At 42.9% G+C, this 23,196-nt stretch overlaps 1 protein-coding gene across 1 annotated transcript in view; it reads left to right on the top strand.

Annotated features, from left to right (window-relative positions):
• Positions 1 to 23,196, top strand: part of LOC106588009 (calcium and integrin-binding family member 2) — a 59,811-nt gene extending 36,615 nt beyond the window's left edge. Inside the window, exons 4-6 of the mRNA XM_045708670.2 lie at positions 4,836 to 4,983; positions 7,347 to 7,542; positions 21,833 to 23,196. Of these exons, the coding sequence (XP_045564626.1) occupies positions 4,836 to 4,983; positions 7,347 to 7,542; positions 21,833 to 21,854 (366 nt within the window). The 3' untranslated portion in view covers positions 21,855 to 23,196. The remainder of the gene's footprint in view (positions 1 to 4,835; positions 4,984 to 7,346; positions 7,543 to 21,832) is intronic.

Below are 23,196 nucleotides of genomic sequence, written 5' to 3'. Positions count from 1 at the left end.
GAAAACAGGCAGAGCCAAAATGGAAAACAGGCAGAGCCAAAATGGACAACACACGGAGCCAAAATGTATAACAGGCAGAGCCAAAATGGACAACAGGCAGAGCCAAAATGGACAACAGGCAGAGCCAAAATGGAAAACAGGCAGAGCCAAAATGGAAAACAGGCAGAGCCAAAATGGAAAACAGGCAGAGCCAAAATGGAAAACAGGCAGAGCCAAAATGGACAACAGGCAGAGCCAAAATGTATAACAGGCAGAGCCAAAATGTAAAACAGGCAGAGCCAAAATGTATAACAGACAGAGCCAAAATGTATAACAGGCAGAGCCAAAATGTATAACAGGCAGAGCCAAAATCTAAAACAGGCAGAGCCAAAATGTAAAACAGGCAGAGCCAAAATGGACAACAGGCAGAGCCAAAATGGACAACAGGCAGAGCCAAAATGTATAACAGACAGAGCCAAAATGTATAACAGGCAGAGCCAAAATGTGTAACAGGCAGAGCCAAAATGGACAACAGGCAGAGCCAAAATGTATAACAGGCAGAGCCAAAATGGACAACAGGCAGAGCCAAAATGTATAACAGGCAGAGCCAAAATGTATAACAGACAGAGCCAAAATGTGTAACAGGCAGAGCCAAAATGTATAACAGACAGAGCCAAAATGTATAACAGGCAGAGCCAAAATGTATAACAGGCAGAGCCAAAATGTATAACAGGCAGAGCCAAAATCTAAAACAGGCAGAGCCAAAATGTAAAACAGACAGAGCCAAAATGGACAACAGGCAGAGCCAAAATGTATAACAGACAGAGCCAAAATGTATAACAGACAGAGCCAAAATGTATAACAGACAGAGCCAAAATGTATAACAGACAGAGCCAAAATGGACAACCTCCAGAGCCAAAATGGACAACAGGCAGAGCCAAAATGTATAACAGACAGAGCGAAAATGGACAACAGGCAGAGCCAAAATGGACAACAGGCAGAGCCAAAATGGACAACAGGCAGAGCCAAAAGGGACAACAGGCAGAGCCAAAATGGTCGCCCAAAGGTCACCAGGTTGCGAACCAACGCCTCACCTACACAGATGTATGCATTAATTAGCCTAGCTTAGCCTAGCCTCCAGGACGCTGTGGGATGATTTATAACAGGACCCAGAGAAACTGCTGTGTACTGTACCCTGCTCTGGCAAATGAATGGTACATAGAGTAGTGTGTGTGTGTGTGTGTGTGTGTGTGTGTGTGTGTGTGTGTGTGTGTGTGTGTGTGTGTGTGTGTGTGTGTGTGTGTGTGTGTGTGTGTGTGAGAGAGAGCTCATGCACGTTAGGTAGCGTTAACCCTCAAAGCCGCCAACAGGGATAAATGTTTTTTTAAATCTTTCTGAAAGGACTTTTGTCAAGCAGCTAGTTTACTGACAACAACAAAATACAGCATTTACCATGATTTCTGTGTTAATATGGAGGGATGAAACATTAACTCTCTTTAGTATACTAGTGGTGCAGTGAAGCTGAACATGTAGACTCAATAGTGGGCTTTGTGATAAAAGCACCACATGTGGTACGGAGGGTAGATAGATGTATGTACCATGAAAATATATCGATATGGAGCCAGCACCTATAACTCAAAAAGAACACGTGTTATTTAAATGTAAGTCTCTAGTCAATGTCTCTACACCAAGTCAAACTTCATTGGAACTGAGTTAGCTCCAAAGTAAGAGGTCAAGGTCTGATTGGTCCCCATATCGATGGCCATCTTAGGTCGTACCGGTATGTCGCCAATTTCCCAGCCTCTGGGTATCACAGAAACACAACGCTTTGAGTTCATAGCAGACTAATGTTCTTAACGTTTGGCGATGGGTGAAATTGATCAGAATCTCAACATAAACACAATTGTCTATTTTGAAACATTAAATTTTGACTATAAATCTGTGAGCAGTTAAAAAATATATGCTTATTTTGGGGGATTTGTCATTTACCAATGTGGGTTCTAAAATGACCACAGTTGGCTTTTAAGATGATTGAGGGCAATTCCACAGTAACAGAATGATGCTGAGACTCAATGTAATTCCACGGTAACAGAATGATGCTGAGACTCAATGTAATTCCACGATAACAAAATGATGCTGAGACTCAATGTAATTCCACAGTAACAGAATGATGCTGAGACTCAATGTAATTCCACAGTAACAGAATGATGCTGAGACACAATGTAATTCCACAGTAACAGAATGACGCTGAGACACAATGTAATTCCACAGTAACAGAATGATGCTGAGACTCAATGTAATTCCACAGTAACAGAATGATGCTGAGACTCAATGTAATTCCATGGTAACAGAATGAGGCTGAGACTGAAATGTAATTCCACGGTGACAGAATGATGCTGAGACTCAATGTAATTCCACAGTAACAGAATGATGCTGAGACTCAATGTAATTCCACAGTAACAGAATGATGCTGAGACTCAATGTAATTCCACAGTGACAGAATGATGCTGAGACTCAATGTAATTCCACAGTAACAGAATGATGCTGAGACTCAATGTAATTCCACAGTAACAGAATGATGCTGAGACTCAATGTAATTCCACAGTAACAGAATGATGCTGAGACTCAATGTAATTCCACAGTAACAGAATGATGCTGAGACTCAATGTAATTCCACGGTAACAGAATGATGCTGAGACACAATGTAATTCCACAGTGACAGAATGATGCTGAGACTCAATGTAATTCCACAGTAACAGAATGATGCTGAGACTCAATGTAATTCCACAGTAACAGAATGATGCTGAGACTCAATGTAATTCCACAGTGACAGAATGATGCTGAGACTCAATGTAATTCCACGGTAACAGAATGATGCTGAGACTCAATGTAATTCCACGGTGACAGAATGATGCTGTCTCAAATGTATGTCAAACACAAAAACAATGATTGCAAAGTTCAACAAACCGTACAAGTTTATGCACAAGGACGACTTTTAACAACTTCCACCTTTACTTGAATAGTGCAGATACAAAGTTAGGTAACAGAACGACGGTTTGTGCTGCTGGTGGTGTCATTCTGTTACCAAACTTGGCATCTGCAGTGTGTGATGTCTGGGGCTGTTCTGTCACCTACTGACCTCGTGAAGATCTGCTATAGTGGGACACAGCACTTTACTCTGAATCTATTTACATCACAGTCATGGTTGAGACTCCATATTCCTCTTAGTAGTACCTGTAGCATGATCTACTACAATACCCATAATGCCCTGTATACAGTACTGACTCACTCATGATGTACTACAGTACCCATAATGCCCTGTATACAGTACTGACTCACTCATGATCTACTACAATACCCATAATGCCCTGTATACAGTACTGACTCACTCATGATCTACTACAATACCCATAATGCCCTGTATACAGTACTGACTCACTCATGATCTACTACAATACCCATAATGCCCTGTATACAGTACTGACTCACTCATGATCTACTACAATACCCATAATGCCCTGTATACAGTACTGACTCACTCATGATCTACTACAATACCCATAATGCCCTGTATAGAGTACTGACTCACTCATGATCTACTACAATACCCATAATGTCCTGTATACAGTACTGACTCACTCATGATCTACTACAATACCCATAATGCCCTGTATACAGTACTGACTCACTCATGATCTACTACAATACCCATAATGTCCTGTATACAGTACTGACTCACTCATGATCTACTACAATACCCATAATGCCCTGTATAGAGTACTGACTCACTCATGATCTACTACAATACCCATAATGTCCTGTATAGAGTACTGACTCACTCATGATCTACTACAATACCCATAATGCCCTGTATACAGTACTGACTCACTCATGATCTAAATCAAATCAAATCAAATGTATTTATATAGCCCTTCGTACATCAGCTGATATCTCAAAGTGCTGTACAGAAACCCAGCCTAAAACCCCAAACAGCAAGCAATGCATGTGAAAGAAGCACAGTGGCTAGGAAAAACTCCCTAGGAAAAACTCCCTAGAAAGGCCAAAAACCTAGGAAGAAACCTAGAGAGGAACCAGGCTATGAGGGGTGGCCAGTCCTCTTCTGGCTGTGCCGGGTGGATATTATAACAGAACATGGTCAAGATGTTAAAATGTTCATAAATGACCAGCATGGTCAAATAATAATAATCATAGTAGTTGTCGAGGGTGCAACAAGCACGTCCGGTGAACAGGTCAGGGTTCCATAGCCGCAGGCAGAACAGTTGAAACTGGAGCAGCAGCACGGCCAGCTGGACTGGGGACAGCAAGGAGTCATCATGCCAGGTAGTCCTGAGGCATGGTCCTAGGGCTCAGGTCCTCCGAGAGAAAGAAAGAAAGAGAGAATTAGAGAGAGCATATTTAAATTCACACAGGACACCGGATAAGACAAGAGAAATACTCCAGATGTAACAGACTGACCCTAGCCCCCCGACACATAAACTACTGCAGCATAAATACTGGAGGCTGAGACAGGAGGGATCAGAAGACACTGTGGCCCCATCCGATGATACCCCCGGACAGGGCCAAACAGGCAGGATATAACCCCACCCACTTTGCCAAAGCACAGCCCTCACACCACTACAATACCCATAATGCCCTGAATACAGTACTGACTCACTCATGATGTACTACAACACCCATAATGCCCTGTATACAGTACTGACTCACTCATGATGTACTACACCACCCATAATTCCCTGTATACAGTATTGACTCACTCATGATCTACTACAATACCCATAATGCCCTGTATACAGTACTGACTCAGATTGTTCCTGTCCCTCTGCTCCTTCTTACAGGAGAACCCTTTCAGACACCGCATCGTGGAAGTCTTCTCTGAGGACGGACAAGGCAACATGAGCTTCAATGACTTTGTAGACATGTTCTCTGCTCTCTGCGAAACGGCTCCAAGAGAACTGAAGACCATATATGCTTTTAAAATCTATGGTTAGTACTGAGTAGACTAGTATGTCTCCTATGGTTAGTACTGAGGAGACTAGTATGTCTCCTATGGTTAGTACTGAGTAGACTAGTATGTCTCCTATGGTTAGTACTGAGGAGACTAGTATGTCTCCTATGGTTAGTACTGAGGAGACTAGTATGTCTCCTATGGTTAGTACTGAGGAGACTAGTATGTCTCCTATGGTTAGTACTGAGTAGACTAGTATGTCTCCTATGGTTAGTACTGAGGAGACTAGTATGTCTCCTATGGTTAGTACTGAGGAGACTAGTATGTCTCCTATGGTTAGTACTGAGGAGACTAGTATGTCTCCTATGGTTAGTACTGAGTAGACTAGTATGTCTCCTATGGTTAGTACTGAGTAGACTAGTATGTCTCCTATGGTTAGTACTGAGTAGACTAGTATGTCTCCTATGGTTAGTACTGAGGAGACTAGTATGTCTCCTATGGTTAGTACTGAGGAGACTAGTATGTCTCCTATGGTTAGTACTGAGGAGACTAGTATGTCTCCTATGGTTAGTACTGAGTAGACTAGTATGTCTCCTATGGTTAGTACTGAGGAGACTAGTATGTCTCCTATGGTTAGTACTGAGGAGACTAGTATGTCTCCTATGGTTAGTACTGAGGAGACTAGTATGTCTCCTATGGTTAGTACTGAGTAGACTAGTATGTCTCCTATGGTTAGTACTGAGGAGACTAGTATGTCTCCTATGGTTAGTACTGAGGAGACTAGTATGTCTCCTATGGTTAGTACTGAGGAGACTAGTATGTCTCCTATGGTTAGTACTGAGGAGACTAGTATGTCTCCTATGGTTAGTACTGAGGAGACTAGTATGTCTCCTATGGTTAGTACTGAGGAGACTAGTATGTCTCCTATGGTTAGTACTGAGGAGACTAATATGTCTCCTATGGTTAGTACTGAGTAGACTAGTATGTCTCCTATGGTTAGTACTGAGGAGACTAGTATGTCTCCTATGGTTAGTACTGAGTAGACTAGTATGTCTCCTATGGTTAGTACTGAGTAGACTAGTATGTCTCCTATGGTTAGTACTGAGGAGACAAGTATGTCTCCTATGGTTAGTACTGAGGAGACTAGTATGTCTCCTATGGTTAGTACTGAGTAGACTAGTATGTCTCCTATGGTTAGTACTGAGTAGACTAGTATGTCTCCTATGGTTAGTACTGAGTAGACTAGTATGTCTCCTATGGTTAGTACTGAGTAGACTAGTATGTCTCCTATGGTTAGTACTGAGGAGACTAGTATGTCTCCTATGGTTAGTACTGAGGAGACTAGTATGTCTCCTATGGTTAGTACTGAGGAGACTAGTATGTCTCCTATGGTTAGTACTGAGGAGACTAGTGTGTCTCCTATGGTTAGTACTGAGTAGACTAGTATGTCTCCTATGGTTAGTACTGAGGAGACTAGTATGTATCCTATGGTTAGTACTGAGGAGACTAGTATGTCTCCTATGGTTAGTACTGAGGAGACTAGTATGTCTCCTATGGTTAGTACTGAGTAGACTAGTATGTCTCCTATGGTTAGTACTGAGTAGACTAGTATGTCTCCTATGGTTAGTACTGAGGAGACTAGTATGTCTCCTATGGTTAGTACTGAGGAGACTAGTATGTCTCCTATGGTTAGTACTGAGGAGACTAGTATGTCTCCTATGGTTAGTACTGAGGAGACTAGTATGTCTCCTATGGTTAGTACTGAGGAGACTAGTATGTCTCCTATGGTTAGTACTGAGTAGACTAGTATGTATCCTATGGTTAGTACTGAGGAGACTAGTATGTATCCTATGGTTAGTACTGAGGAGACTAGTATGTCTCCTATGGTTAGTACTGAGGAGACTAGTATGTCTCCTATGGTTAGTACTGACTGAGAGTGTGTTTACTCTGTCTGTCTGTCTGTCTGTCTGTCTGTCTGTCTGTCTGTCTGTCTGTCTGTTAAATAACTCCTGTCTGTCTGTCTGTCTGTCTGTCTTTCTGTCTGTCTGTCTGTCTGTCTGTCTGATGACAACTAGGACTCTGACTCATACTTACTCTGTTTTATCTTGCTTATTTAGTTACTTATTTAGTTATTTAGTTACTTATTTTGTTATTTAGTTACTTATTTTGTTAGCTTCTGTTTTTATCTTGCTTACTGAGTTACTTATTTAGTTATTTAGTAACTTATTTAGTTCGGCTTTTTGAATTTCTTGTGGAACATAGGCCATCAGCAAACTGCTTCCAACCCATTCTGTCCTGCGCCATTCAAACAAGTTTTGAATCTCTTCATTTCTCCCATTTCAATCTCTTCATCTCCTTTCTCCCACTGTTTTTTAATCTCTTCCTCTTTCCTGTGTGTCAGATTTTAACGTGGATAACTTCCTGTGTAAGGAGGATCTGGAGAAGACGTTGAACCGGCTGACTAAAGGAGAGCTGACCCCTGAAGAGGTCAATCTGGTCTGTAGCAAGGCCATGGAGGAGGCTGACCTCGACGGGGACAGCAAGCTCTCCTTCTCTGACTTTGAGAACATGATCTCTAAAGCTCCAGACTTTCTAAGGTAACATGTCATGGAGGTGATCTGGTATGTCAGGCTAGTGTATAATGTCATGGAGGTGGTCTGGGGAGTCAGGCTAGTGTATAATGTCATGGAGGTGGTCTGGGGAGTCAGGCTAGTGTATAATGTCATGGAGGTGGTCTGGGGAGTCAGGCTAGTGTATAATGTCATGGAGGTGGTCTGGGGAGTCAGGCTAGTGTATAATGTCATGGAGGTGATCTGGGGAGTCAGGCTAGTGTATAATGACATGGAGGTGATCTGGTATGTCAGGCTAGTGTATAATGTCATGGAGGTGGTCTGGGGAGTCAGGCTAGTGTATAATGTCATGGAGGTGGTCTGGTGTGTCAGGCTAGTGTATAATGTCATGGAGGTGGTCTGGGGAGTCAGGCTAGTGTATAATGTCATGGAGGTGGTCTGGGGAGTCAGGCTAGTGTATAATGTCATGGAGGTGGTCTGGTGTGTCAGGCTAGTGTATAATGTCATGGAGGTGGTCTGGTGTGTCAGGCTAGTGTATAATGTCATGGAGGTGGTCTGGTGTGTCAGGCTAGTGTATAATGTCATGGAGGTGATCTGGTGTGTCAGGCTAGTGTATAATGTCATGGAGGTGGTCTGGGGAGTCAGGCTAGTGTATAATGTCATGGAGGTGGTGTGGTGTGTCAGGCTAGTGTATAATGACATGGACGTGGAGATGCTGCTTTCAGACAGAGATAACTTCTGCTGCTCTGTATAATGCTGCTTTCAGACAGAGATAACTTCTGCTGCTCTGCATAATGCTGCTTTCAGACAGAGATAACTTCTGCTGCTCTGTATAATGCTGCTTTCAGACAGAGATAACTTCTGCTGCTCTGTATAATGCTGCTTTCAGACAGATAACTTCTTCTGCTCTGTATAATGCTGCTTTCAGACAGAGATACCTTTCTGCTGCTCTACATAATGCTGCTTTCAGACAGAGATATCTTCTGCTGCTCTGCATAATGCTGCTTTCAGACCGAGATTAAACACAGAGAGAGAGAACCAATAGTGCTTGATCAGAGCCTTTTTACTGCGGACCAATCAATCTATCAACAGTATTGTAAATCGTTTTCATTTGAGAGCCCAAACCAGGCGGAAAGAACTGGCTAGTAAAAACCTCTCCCATTCCAGAGAGCTTGATTTAGCTGGCCAATGATATGGCCCGTAAATCTGTCAATCACACGGGGGCGGCTGTAGATTGGCTTGAACTCTTCCTGGTTTCCATGGTTTATTGGTGGAGCGTGTTGCCGTGGCAACCAGGTCAGGCTTGAGGCAGGATGCTGCTGCCTGTGACCAGAGACAGTGACAGATAAACATGATGGCTCTGTAAGACATAAATAGCGATAAACAACAACATGTCTCTCTCCTCCTGTAACAGGTGTCTGGCGAGTGAATGTTGTTATAGACATTTACATGTTAAAGGGATACTTTGACTGAATGTTGTTATAGACATTTACATGTTAAAGGGATACTTTGACTGAATGTTGTTATAGACATTTACATGTTAAAGGGATACTTTGACTGAATGTTGTTATAGACATTTACATGTTAAAGGGATACTTTGACTGAATGTTGTTATAGACATTTACATGTTAAAGGGATACTTTGGGATTTTGGCAATGAGGCCCTTTATCTAATCCCCCAGAGTCAGGAGAACTTGTGGATACCATTTTTACGTCTCTGTGTCCAGTATGAAGGAAGTTAAGAGGGAGCCAATGCTAACTAGCGTTAGCGCAATGACTGGAAGTATATGGGTGTCTACTAGCATGCTAGCTGATAGACTTGTCTATTGTTTACACAGAATGGAAATGTGTATTTGGCGCTTTGGCTTACAGTAGAAGGATAAGAACAGACATAAAACATACACAGTACACACATTTGAGTGAGGCTGGTTTACACAGGCAGCACAATTCTGATCCTTTTGCCACCAATTGGTCTTTTGACCAATCAGATCAGATATTTTGCCAATAACAGGGCTGCCATAGTAGATGCTCCTATGCAGATGGACTTTCCTCCAGCCACAATCTGTCCCAGACCTGCCCTCCTAATAGACTTGTATTAGAACCATGTCATTGCAGCGTTAAGTTGTCTGTTTTCAACAACCTGTCAGTATCTTTAGATTCACTGCTGAGGTGTGGGATACTCTGACTGGCCTGATGCCCTATTAGAATGGCGGAGGCTGTGGATCGGTTGGTAAACCCCCCCCCCCGAACAGACCCCTGGATCCCTTGTCCCCAGAGCTAAAGATCCGTATCACGTTCATGTGTTTCTTTACCTCTACTTTAGACACACATTGTTGTGGTACCCCTCTCTTCACATTTCTCAATGTCAATCAAACGTCCACATGACATCTGAATACCAACCATTTGATCTCAATCAGTTTCATGAGGATATTCATTTTCTTTAGATCTTGAGGTGTACAGTCGTGGCCAAAAGTTTTGAGAATGACACAAATATTAATTTTCACAAAATCTGCTGCCTCAGTGTCTTTAGATATTTTTGTCAGATGTTACTATGGAATAGTGTAGTATAATTACAAGCATTTCATAAGTGTTAAAAGCTTTTATTGACAATTACATGAAGTTGATGCAAAGAGTCAATATTTGCAGTGTTGACTTCTTTTTCAAGACCTCTGCAATCCGCCCTGGCATGCTGTCAATTAACTTATGGGCCCATTCTTGCATAATCAATGCTTGGAGTTTGTCAGAATTTGTGAGTTTTTGTTTGTCCATCTGCCTCTTGAGGATTGACCACAAGTTGTCAATGGGATTAAGATCTGGGGAGTTTCCTGGCCATGGACCCAAAATATCAATGTTTTGTTCCCCGAGCCACTTAGTTATCACTTTTGCCTTATGGCAAGGTGCTCCATCATGCTGGAAAAGGAATTGTTCGTCATCAAACTGTTCCTGGATGGTTGGGAGAAGTTGCTCTCGGAGGATGTGTTGGTACCATTCTTTATTCATGGCTGTGTTCTTAGGCAAAATTGTGAGTGAGCCCACTCCCTTCGCTGAGAAGCAACCCCACACAGGATGCTTTACTGTTGGCATGACACAGGACTGATTGTAGCGCTCACCTTGTCTTCTCCGGAAAAGATTTTTTCCGGATGCCCCAAACAATCGGAAAGGGTATTGATCAGAGAAAATGACTTTACCCCAGTCCTAAGCAGTCCAATCCCTGTACCTTTTGCAGAATATCAGTCTGTCCCTGATGTTTTTCCTGGAGAGAAGTGGCTTCTTTGCTGCCCTTCTTGACACCAGGCCATCCTCCAAAAGTCATCGCCTCACTGTGCGTGCAGATGCACTCACACCTGCCTGCTGCCATTCCTGAGCAAGCTCTGTACTGGTGGTGCCCCGATCCCGCAGCTGAATCAACTTTAGGAGATGGTCCTGGCGCTTGCTGGACTTTCTTTGGCGCCCTGAAGCCTTCCTCACAACAATTGAACTGCTCTCCTTGAAGTTCTTGATGATCCGATAAATGGTTGATTAAGGTGCAATCTTACTGGCAGCAATATCCTTGCCTGTGAAGCCCTTTTTGTGCAAAGCAATGATGACAGCACGTGTTTCCTTGCAGGTAACCATGGATGACAGAGGAAGAACAATGATTCCAAGCACCACCCTTTTGAAGCTTCCAGTCTGTTATTCGAACTCAATCAGCATGACAGAGTGATCTCCAGCCTTGTCCTCATCAACACTCACACCTGTGTTAACGAGAGAATCACTGACATAATGTCAGCTGGTCCTTTTGTGGCAGGGCTGAAATGCAGTGGAAATGTTTTTGGAGGATTCAGTTCATTTGCATGGCAAAGAGGGACTTTGCAATGAATTGCAATTCATCTGATCACTCTTCATAACATTCTGGAGTATATGCAAATTGCCATCATACAAACTGAGGCTGCAGACTTTGTGAAAATTCATATTTGTGTCATTCTCAAAACTTTTGGCCACGACTGCACAGTGTTGTTTATAAGTAGCCTACAGTGTTGTTTATAAGTAGCCTACAGTGTTGTTTATAAGTAGCCTACAGTGTTGTTTGGAAGTAGCCCATAGTGTTGGTTGGAAGTAGCCTACAGTGTTGTTTAGAAGTAGCCTACAGGGTTGTTTAGAAGTAGCCTACAGGGTTGTTTATAAGTAGCCTACAGTGTTGTTTAGAAGTATCCTACAGTGTTGTTTGGAAGTAGCCTACAGTGTTGTTTGGAAGTAGCCTACAGTGTTGTTTGGAAGTAGCCTACAGGGTTGTTTGGAAGTAGCCTACAGTGTTGTTTGGAAGTAGCCTACAGTGTTGTTTGGAAGTAGCCTACAGTGTTGTTTGGAAGTAGCCTACAGTGTTGTTTGGAAGTAGCCTACAGTGTTGTTTGGAAGTAGCCTACAGTGTTGTTTGGAAGTAGCCTACAGTGTTGTTTGGAAGTAGCCTACAGGGTTGTTTGGAAGTATCCTACAGTGTTGTTTGGAAGTAGCCTACAGTGTTGTTTAGAAGTAGCCTACAGGGTTGTTTGGAAGGAGCCCATAGTGTTGTTTGGAAGTATCCTACAGTGTTGTTTGGAAGTAGCCTACAGGGTTGTTTGGAAGTAGCCTACAGTGTTGTTTGGAAGTATCCTACAGTGTTGTTTGGAAGTATCCTACAGGGTTGTTTGGAAGTAGCCTACAGTGTTGTTTGTAAGTATCCTACAGTGTTGTTTGGAAGTAGCCTACAGGGTTGTTTGGAAGTAGCCTACAGTGTTGTTTGGAAGTATCCTACAGTGTTGTTTAGAAGTAGCCTACAGTGTTGTTTGGAAGTAGCCTACAGTGTTGTTTATAAGTAGCCTACAGTGTTGTTTGGAAGTAGCCTACAGTGTTGTTTATAAGTAGCCTACAGTGTTGTTTGGAAGTAGCCTACAGTGTTGTTTATAAGTAGCCTACAGTGTTGTTTGGAAGTAGCCTACAGTGTTGTTTGGAAGTAGCCTACAGTGTTGTTTAGAAGGAGCCTACAGTGTTGTTTAGAAGGAGCCTACAGTGTTGTTTAGAAGTAGCCTACAGGGTTGTTTGGAAGTAGCCTACAGTGTTGTTTGGAAGTAGCCCATAGTGTTGGTTGGAAGTAGCCTACAGTGTTGTTTGGAAGTAGCCCATAGTGTTGGTTGGAAGTAGCCTACAGTGTTGTTTGGAAGTATCCTACAGTGAGTGAATTTTTGAGCAGATACTGCTAACAAACTGTAGCATAGTGGCAAACGCTTTTTAATTATGTCCACATGAAAGTAAAATGTGACCATCCTAAAATGTCATAAGAAATTAGGTGGTGTTTTTTTTGTCTTCCTGTAACGTTATTCTATACTATTATATTCTGTTCTGTTATATAGAATACTATCATTATGTGATCTTGTAGACATTGATTCAGCTTTGAAGTAGCCTGTTCTCTACGAATAGAGCAGAGACTGGGAGTAGCCTGTTCTCTACGAATAGAGCAGAGACTGGCAGTAGCCTGTTCTCTATGAATAGAGCAGAGACTGGGAGTAGCCTGTTCTCTACGAATAGAGCAGAGACTGGGAGTAGCCTGTTCTCTATGAATAGAGCAGAGACTGGCAGTAGCCTGTTCTCTACGAATAGAACAGAGACTGGGAGTAGCCTGTTCTCTACGAATAGAGCAGAGACTGGGAGTAGCCTGTTCTCTATGAATAGAGCAGAGACTGGGAGTAGCCTGTTCTCTACGAATAGATCAGAGACTGGCAGTAGCCTGTTCTCTATGAATAGAGCAGAGACTGGGAGTAGCCTGTTCTCTATGAATAGAGCAGAGACTGGGAGTAGCCTGTTCTCTATGAATAGAGCAGAGACTGGGAGTAGCCTGTTCTCTACGAATAGAGCAGAGACTGGGAGTAGCCTGTTCTCTATGAATAGAGCAGAGACTGGCAGTAGCCTGTTCTCTATGAATAGAGCAGAGACTGGGAGTAGCCTGTTCTCTACGAATAGAGCAGAGACTGGGAGTAGCCTGTTCTCTATGAATAGAGCAGAGACTGGGAGTAGCCTGTTCTCTACGAATAGATCAGAGACTGGGAGTAGCCTGTTCTCTATGAATAGAGCAGAGACTGGGAGTAGCCTGTTCTCTATGAATAGAGCAGAGACTGGCAGTAGCCTGTTCTCTATGAATAGAGCAGAGACTGGCAGTAGCCTGTTCTCTATGAATAGAGCAGAGACTGGCTGTAGCCTGTTCTCTATGAATAGAGCAGAGACTGGGAGTAGCCTGTTCTCTACGAATAGAGCAGAGACTGGGAGTAGCCTGTTCTCTATGAATAGAGCAGAGACTGGCTGTAGCCTGTTCTCTACGAATAGAGCAGACTGGCAGTAGCCTGTTCTCTACGAATAGATCAGAGACTGGGAGTAGCCTGTTCTCTACGAATAGATCAGAGACTGGGAGTAGCCTGTTCTCTACGAATAGGGCAGAGACTGGGAGTAGCCTGTTCTCTACGAATAGATCAGAGACTGGGAGTAGCCTGTTCTCTACGAATAGATCAGAGACTGGGAGTAGCCTGTTCTACACGAATAGAGCAGAGACTGGGAGTAGCCTGTTCTCTATGAATAGAGCAGAGACTGGCAGTAGCCTGTTCTCTACGAATAGAGCAGAGACTGGGAGTAGCCTGTTCTCTATGAATAGAGCAGAGACTGGGAGTAGCCTGTTCTCTACGAATAGATCAGAGACTGGCTGTAGCCTGTTCTCTACGAATAGAGCAGAGACTGGCAGTAGCCTGTTCTCTACGAATAGAGCAGAGACTGGCAGTAGCCTGTTCTCTACGAATAGATCAGAGACTGGCTGTAGCCTGTTCTCTACGAATAGAGCAGAGACTGGCTGTAGCCTGTTCTCTATGAATAGAGCAGAGACTGGCAGTAGCCTGTTCTCTACGAATAGAGCAGACTGGCAGTAGCCTGTTCTCTACGAATAGAGCAGACTGGCAGTAGCCTGTTCTCTATGAATAGATCAGAGACTGGCAGTAGCCTGTTCTCTACGAATAGAGCAGACTGGCAGTAGCCTGTTCTCTACGAATAGAGCAGACTGGCAGTAGCCTGTTCTCTACGAATAGATCAGAGACTGGGAGTAGCCTGTTCTCTACGAATAGGGCAGAGACTGGGAGTAGCCTGTTCTCTATGAATAGATCAGAGACTGGCAGTAGCCTGTTCTCTACGAATAGAGCAGACTGGCAGTAGCCTGTTCTCTACGAATAGAGCAGACTGGCAGTAGCCTGTTCTCTACGAATAGAGCAGACTGGCAGTAGCCTGTTCTCTACGAATAGAGCAGACTGGCAGTAGCCTGTTCTCTACGAATAGAGCAGACTGGGAGTAGCCTGTTTTCTATGAATAGAGCAGACTGGCAGTAGCCTGTTCTCTATGAATAGAGCAGAGACTGGCAGTAGCCTGTTCTCTATGAATAGAGCAGAGACTGGGAGTAGCCTGTTCTCTATGAATAGAGCAGAGACTGGGAGTAGCCTGTTCTCTATGAATAGAGCAGAGACTGGCAGTAGCCTGTTCTCTATGAATAGAGCAGAGACTGGGAGTAGCCTGTTCTCTATGAATAGAGCAGAGACTGGGAGTAGCCTGTTCTCTATGAATAGAGCAGAGACTGGCAGTAGCCTGTTCTCTATGAATAGAGCAGAGACTGGGAGTAGCCTGTTCTCTATGAATAGAGCAGAGACTGGCAGTAGCCTGTTCTCTATGAATAGAGCAGAGACTGGGAGTAGCCTGTTCTCTACGAATAGAGCAGAGACTGGCAGTAGCCTGTTCTCTATGAATAGAGCAGAGACTGGGAGTAGCCTGTTCTCTATGAATAGAGCAGAGACTGGGAGTAGCCTGTTCTCTACGAATAGAGCAGAGACTGGCAGTAGCCTGTTCTCTATGAATAGAGCAGAGACTGGGAGTAGCCTGTTCTCTATGAATAGAGCAGAGACTGGCAGTAGCCTGTTCTCTATGAATAGAGCAGAGACTGGGAGTACAGAATCCCCCCACATGAACAGAAGCGTTGGAACCTTTAGCTGTCGGGAAGAGGGGTCCAGAAAAGTGAGATCCATAGCCACTCCATATTAGAATACCTATTAAGGACAACAGCATTTCTTCCCCACTTAACCTCCTTTCTCACCTCCAAAATGAAACGTTAGTTCTTGAAGCTTTTGATGATTCTAGATCCTGCTGGATGTAATGTATTCATGGCCATCTCCCCAGTCCATTAGATGTAATGTATTCATGGCCATCTCCCCAGTCCATTAGATGTAATGTATTCATGGCCATCTCCCCAGTCCATTAGATGTAATGTATTCATGGACATCTCCCCAGTCCATTAGATGTAATGTATTCATGGCCATCTCCCCAGTCCATTAGATGTAATGTATTCATGGCCATCTCCCCAGTCCATTAGATGTAATGTATTCATGGACATCTCCCCAGCCCATTAGATGTAATGTATTCATGGCCATCTCCCCAGTCCATTAGATGTAATGTATTCATGGCCATCTCCCCAGTCCATTAGATGTAATGTATTCATGGCCATCTCCCCAGTCCATTAGATGTAATGTATTCATGGCCATCTCCCCAGTCCATTAGATGTAATGTATTCATGGCCATCTCCCCAGTCCATTAGATGTAATGTATTCATGGCCATCTCCCCAGTCCATTAGATGTAATGTATTCATGGCCATCTCCCCAGTCCATTAGATGTAATGTTTTCATGGCCATCTCCCCAGTCCATTAGATGTAATGTATTCATGGCCATCTCCCCAGTCCATTAGATGTAATGTATTCATGGCCATCTCCCCAGTCCATTATATGTATACACTGTCTGGATCACCCTGCAGGGCACTTCATGCAAAAGATTGTCCATTTCCAGCTTTGGCAGGGTAAAAAGTCCTCGGTACAGTATCGTCCTGTCATCTGAACCGCGGTCCAATGTGACATTGATACTAGTTCACTGGCCAGGCCTTGTGAAATGTCAGTACAGTGGCTCTATGTCACTTTAAGTAGCTCTATTAGCAGCAGAGTACTGTTGTAGGTTAATGGGAGTGTTACAGCTCTGGCTGGGTCTTCCTCCCAAATGGCACCCTATGCCCTATATAGTGCACTACTTTAGACCAGAGTCAGTAGGACTCTGGCACCCTATGCCCTATATAGTGCACTACTTTTCATCATGGCTTAAGCACTATGTATGGAATAGGGTGCCATTTGGGATGCGGACTTGTTCTGTTCTGTTCTGTGATTCTCTCCTCAGGAAAGACGCCATTTCTCACTCACACAGAAAATGGCTTTTGTGTAATCTCAGCTGCAACTGACAGTCAGCCAGACTGGCACACAATACATATGAAGAGGAGAGGAGAGGGGAGGAGAGGAGAGGAGAGGAGAGGAGAGGAGAGGAGAGGAGAGGAGAGGAGAGGAGAGGAGAGGAGAGGAGAGGAGAGGAGAGGAGAGGAGAGGAGAGGAGAGGAGAGGAGAGGAGAGGAGAGGAGAGGAGAGGAAATAAATTAGAGGAGAGGAGGAGAGAGGAGAGGAGGAGAGGAGAGGAAATAAATTAGAGGAGAGGAGAGGAGGAGAGAGGAGAGGAGTTGTGAAATAATCTCAGGAATAAATCTGTCAGATGTTTCTAAAAGGAGATCTGGTTGAAGATGGAAGGGTTAATTCAAGATAGATGGTTTCATGGCAGCATAACTCTCTCAAGGTTTCTCCTCCGTCCCTTCCAGAGGTATCCAGTCAGCAGATATACTGTATTTATTGTTGATAAGGTTATTAGTCATGCTAGAGGTATCCAGTCAGCCTGTACAGTGCATTCGGAAAGTATTCAGACCCCTTGACTTTTTCCACATTTTGTTACGTTACAGCCTTATTCTAAAATTGATTAAATAAATAAAAAATCCTCATCAATCTACACACAATACCCCATAATGCACAAAGCAAAAACAGTTTTTTTAAATAATTTTTTTTGCTAATTTATTACAAATAAAAAACTGAAATATCACATTTACATAAGTATTCAGACCCTTTACTCACTACTTTGTTGAAGCACCTTTGGCAGTGACTACAGCCTCGAGTCTCATTGGGTATGACGCTACAAGTTTGGCACACCTATATTTGGGGAGTTTCTCCCATTCTTCTCTGCAGATCCTCTCAAGCTCTGTCAGGTTGGATGGGGAGCGTCGCTGCACAGCTATTTTCAGGTCTCTCCAGAGATTGAGTCTAGGCCACTCAAGGACATTCAGAGACTTGTCCCGAAGCCACTCCTGCGTTGTCTTGGCTGTGTGCTTAGGGTCGTTGTCCTGTTGGAAGGTGAACCTTCGTCCCAGTCTGAGGTCCAGAGCGCTCTGGAGCAGGTTTTCATCAAGGATCTCTCTGTACTTTGCTCCATTCATCTTTCACTCAATCCTGACTAGTCTCCCAGTCCCTGCGGCTGAAAAACATCCCCACAGCATGATGCTGCCACCACCATGCTTCACCGTAGAGATGGTGCCATGGTTTCCTCCAGACGTGAAGCTTGGCATTCAGGCCAAAGAGTTCAATCTTGCTTTCATCAGAACAGAGAATCTTGTTTCTCATGTTCTGAGAGTCCTTTAGGTGCCTTTTGGCAAACTCCAAGTGAGCTGTCATTAGGGCTGTGGCGGTCACGAAATTTCATCAGTCGGTGATTGTCAAGCAAATAACTGTCGGTCTCCCAGTAATTGACTGTTAAATAACATAAACACATGTAGCATCTCCTGGCTTCCACACAGCCTACAAGCCACTGATGCAGACCTTTGGAACATCTACATATAAAAAAGTCTAATAAATCCATGTAATATAGCCTACACCTTTACAATAAATCCATGTAATATAGCCCACACCTTCACAATAAATCCATTATTTATTTTAGACAGTTCTAAAGAAACATGATATGAAGAAAATGTAGTCTATTTCAGAAGAACAGAATAGCATACTCTGAGTTGTCCTTATATTAGGTCCTGATCTGGCTATGTCATATGGCTGTGGGGCTACACTAGTTCATTTAGCAGACAAGATTTGCTTAGAATTGCTTGTCATAATTTTATATTATTTTATGGTGTTGTTACGAACCGGCTCAGAGTTCGCAACAAAAGGGAGACAACGTGGAGACAAGGAATATGAAAATATATATTTATTAAATAAAGTAAACTAAGAACAATGAACAATGGTGTGTGTAATCAGTAATCAGTAGTGTAAGTGAGTGTTTTGCATGCCTGAATGTAATAATGCAAGGTGTTGAAAGGTGCCAAAGCAAATAACCAAAAAGCCACAAAACTACCACAACAGAAATCAACCAAGGTGTCTGCATGGAGAGAGTCTCTCCAATCAATGTGGAAGAGGTCTATTTATCCTGGGACACACCCGGCCCAGGTGTTTCCCATGTAGCTGACGACCCTCCCAACTCCGCCCACCGGCATCCTAATAAGGAAACAAGAACAGAGAGAGAGAATACGGCAGACAGAGTGGGAGGGTCGTCACAGTGTGAAGAATACAATTGAACAAAGTTTAATAAAATAGAAAGGATATTTTCTCCAAACGATTTGAGGGAGTGCGCACATGCGGCAATTCTGTGTTGAGCGGTTAACAAAGAAATAGGTCCTCCTATATGCTGAATTTACATTTTACATTTTAGTCATTTAGCAGACGCTCTTATCCAGAGCGACTTACAGTAGTGAATGCATACATTTCATACATTTATTTTTCCGTACTGGCCCCCTGTGGGAATCGAACCCACAACCCTGGCGTTGCAAACACCATGCTCTACCAACTGAGCCAATTTAGAGTTATTAATGTACATTTAGTTGTTTTATAAACGTTGGGCTATATGTTTAGATTTTTAATACATTGTAAGGCTGCATGATGAGACTCTAATGATGATTTGAAAAAAGTTGCTTGAAAGGCCTGAGCTCTGCTTTGCTTTTTTGCGCAGGCTGTACACACTTCATCAGTCTCTCATTCACAATTTGACAAGCATTTGATAATGCCTCGGAATTTCCCAGCAGGATCCCCTTTGTGTGCCCGTAATGCACCCTAAAATCCATGCCTTTTGTGGCCATTGGCCGTTGTGTCCTTCTCCCTGAGTGCTGCGTGCTTCGAAGCACCTCTCACTCACATGGCTCTCCATCACGTGATTGGGTCTTTCTCACAGGCTACAAGTGAAGACAGACACATTGGGGACGCAACTGCGCTTGTCCTTATCCAATTCCGATCTTATCAAAACATATAGGCCTATGGGCTAAGCTCGATGAGAAGTGATACAAACCTTATCAAAACATATAGGCCTATTGGCTAGGCTACATGAGGTGTGATACAGACCTTATCAAAACATATAGGCCTATTGGCTAGGCTACATGAGGTGTGATACAGACCTTATCAAAACATATAGGCCTATTGGCTAGGCTACATGAGGTGTGATACAGACCTTATCAAAACATATAGGCCTATTGGCTAGGCTACATGAGGTGTGATACAGACCTTATCAAAACATATAGGCCTATTGGCTAGGCTACATGAGGTGTGATACAGACCTTATTAAAACATATAGGCCTATTGGCTTGGCTACATGAGGTGTGCGACTAGGATTATAAAAAGTTGAAAGAAAAAAAAGGCATTGTTTCATATGCTGGGCATCATACACAAGTCATCGGCTAATATTGTCACCAATCAGACTATTCTTGATTTAATCTTGTCTTTACATGTACTAAATAATATATTGATGTGACATTAGTTTTGATTTAGAATGGACCATTATCATGCACCTGTATTGAAACGGGTAGGGGAAAAGAATACATCACATCTATAGCAAATAGAGAATGGAGGACGCTTTTGTCCGTGGTTCATTTTCATGCCAGCCAGGTAGGCTATACTCCTGTTGTAAAGATAAGCAATGTGCTAAATATTAGGAAAGTTGAGAAATAAATATAGTAAGCTGATGGGATCCTCCTCCTCTCTTTAATTCATCTTTTTAGTAGAGGCCATCACTCTGTTTGAGCCTATAGAAATGTTTCGCAACATGAGCTCATGGGCTCTCATGAAGTGTTTGATTATATATTCCATGACATTTGCATTGATGTCAGAGTGATTAGAGGGACAATAGAGTGCTGAGTACCAGGCAGTTATCTGGTAGACTACTAATGACCAGCAGCAGCATCAGAGCTTGGAGAAGCCTAATTACCGTGACTAAATGGTCACGTGGAATTTGACTGTCTTGTGGCGGTAATACGGTCACAACAACAACCCTAGCTCTCATGTTCCTTTTACTGAGGACGGGCTTCTGTATGGCCACTCCATCATAAAGGCCTGATTGGTGGAGTGCTGCAGAAATGGTTGTCCTTCTGGAAGGTTCTCCCATCTCCACAGAGGAACTCTGGAGCTCGTTCAGAGTGACCATTTGGTTCTTGGTCACCTCCCTGACCAAGGCCCTTCTTCCCCGATTGCTCAGTTTGGCCAATCGGCCGGCTCTAGGAAGAGTCGTGGTGGTTCTAAACTTCTTCCATTTAAGAATGATGGAGGCCACTGTGTTCTTGGGGACCTTCAATGCTGCAGAAATGTTTCGGTACCCTTCCCCAGATCTGTGCCTCGATGCAAACCTGTCTCGGAGTTCTACGGACAATTCCTTCGACCTCATGGCTTGGTTTTTGCTCTGACATGCACTGTCAACTGTGGGACCTTATATAGACAGGCGTATGCCATCCCAAATCATGTCCAATCAATTGAATTTACCACAGGTGGACTCCAATCATCATGGGATATTGTGTGTAGATTGATGAGAATGTATTTATTTATTTAATCCATTTTAGAATAAGTCTGTAACGTAACAAAATGTGGAAAAAGTCAAGGGGTCTGAATACTTTCCTGAAAGCTCTGTATATATATATTTTTTAAAACATTGTTTCTATTGAACATGCCATACTAATAAAGGCATTTTAATTAATTATATGAAGAGTGCCTTGGTCCTCCTTTCTTTTTGATGACCAACTCACCCCTTTTACCAAAGATCTCCTTCTGTCTACCAACATTTACTATTGTGTACCTTAGTAGCGCTTCCCTTCCTCCTCTTTCTGCTCTGTATATATTGTTGATAAGGGGACAACACTTCTAAAACAAGGTCAATTCCACTGTTGACAAAATAACTCGCCTCGTAGACAGCCCAGTTAACTCCAAAAATCAACATTTATTATTACATGTTTTCAGACCTCTAAAATGATTTTCTATTTTTTGTTGGATGAGTCCGTGATGTCCCACGGCCATCTGTTGTAAATGCAGCTGCGTAACTAACTATGTCCTCGTGTTGTGTTTTCCATTTCCAGCACGTTCCACCTACGGATTTGAGGCGATTCAGCCACTCCCATGATGAGGCTTTAGACAACGATGGAAGAGGGAGGAAGATGAAGAAGAAGAATGTGGTCCCTTTCTGGTTCGTCTGATGACGTCATCCCTGAAGACTCCTCCCAGAGTCTCTGTGGCCCCGACCCACAGCAGAATGACCCCTGACCTCAACCTCAGTACAGCATAGTGCCTACCAAAAAAAACGTTAGTAGAGAAGTCTTGTCTTTCCCAAGTCTATCTTCGATCGATACGATGTTTGTACAAGATATAACATTGAAAAGAAAAAAAGGAAGTGGAACAAAAGTTTGGCTTCGGCTGCAGGAATATGGACCCGGGGGGATTTCTTCTCTCGGAAGCACAGGCCCTTTTTTTTGCCAATTCATGTTCTATAGGAAGGACGTTATCGACCACAACACATTTCCATTTTCGGAAGAGAAGATCATTAATGCATGATTGTTTTCTCTTATAATCAATTGTAACTTGTTAAAAGATGGAAACACAAACAGACTCCAAAATGGAGATAGAAAATGAACTGATGAACAACGAGGGGCTAATTTTGATACCTGTAGGGCTTAGCTACTAAACAACCTATAAGCAGTTTTCTAGAAGATGGTGGATTTTTTGCAGAATTGTTCGTTTTTCTTCTTTAAACTGACCTGACCTTTTTAAGTGTATACATTGAATGGACACTGACTGACAACAATGTGGAAGTGGATCGAACAACAACATATTTTCTGTCTGACGTGTACGGAAGACAAAAACAGTAAGATATATAGTATATAAAGTATTACAAGCACAGTTTTAGCACCAAGGGCAGAACAGTTGAAGAGCTATGCAATATATCTTTATGAAATGCATGAGTGTTACATAAATTGCAAATAGCTTTTTTATTTATGCTCCAGTCCAGTATAGTGTTGAGTACTGCTGGAACACAATGACAATCAGAACCTGTGATGTAGTGGTAACATTAACAAATAGGTGGGTAAACGCTGATCGCGGTTTGCGGCGATTAAAGTAACGCTCCTCTATGCTTTCAACTCTCTTTAAATTTTCCTGCTTAAAGGTAAAGGTAAAACTCTCGCACAAAAAAAAATTAGAAAAAGGTACGTTTTCTGTGCGTTTCCCCTTCACTACACCACCAATCATAATGTTACCTAACTGTTCTGCAGTTAAAGGAAGGGCTCTGTTCTTTGTCTCATCACCCCTTCCATTATGTTATGCTTTGTTACCTTGTCCTGCCTCTCAACTTGATATAATGGCATTAACTTCACTTAAGAAATAACGTTTTCAGTCTTTCATATGATAAGAGCGTTTGGCTAGACTTGATTAAATACATTTTCTGTTG

This window comes from Salmo salar, chromosome 26 (genome assembly GCF_965601325.2).
Source record: "Salmo salar chromosome 26, fSalSal1, whole genome shotgun sequence".
Taxonomy (NCBI): Eukaryota; Metazoa; Chordata; class Actinopteri; order Salmoniformes; family Salmonidae; genus Salmo; species Salmo salar.
The sequence above is the reverse complement of the archived record's forward strand: the minus strand, read 5'-3'. Positions and strand labels throughout refer to the sequence as shown.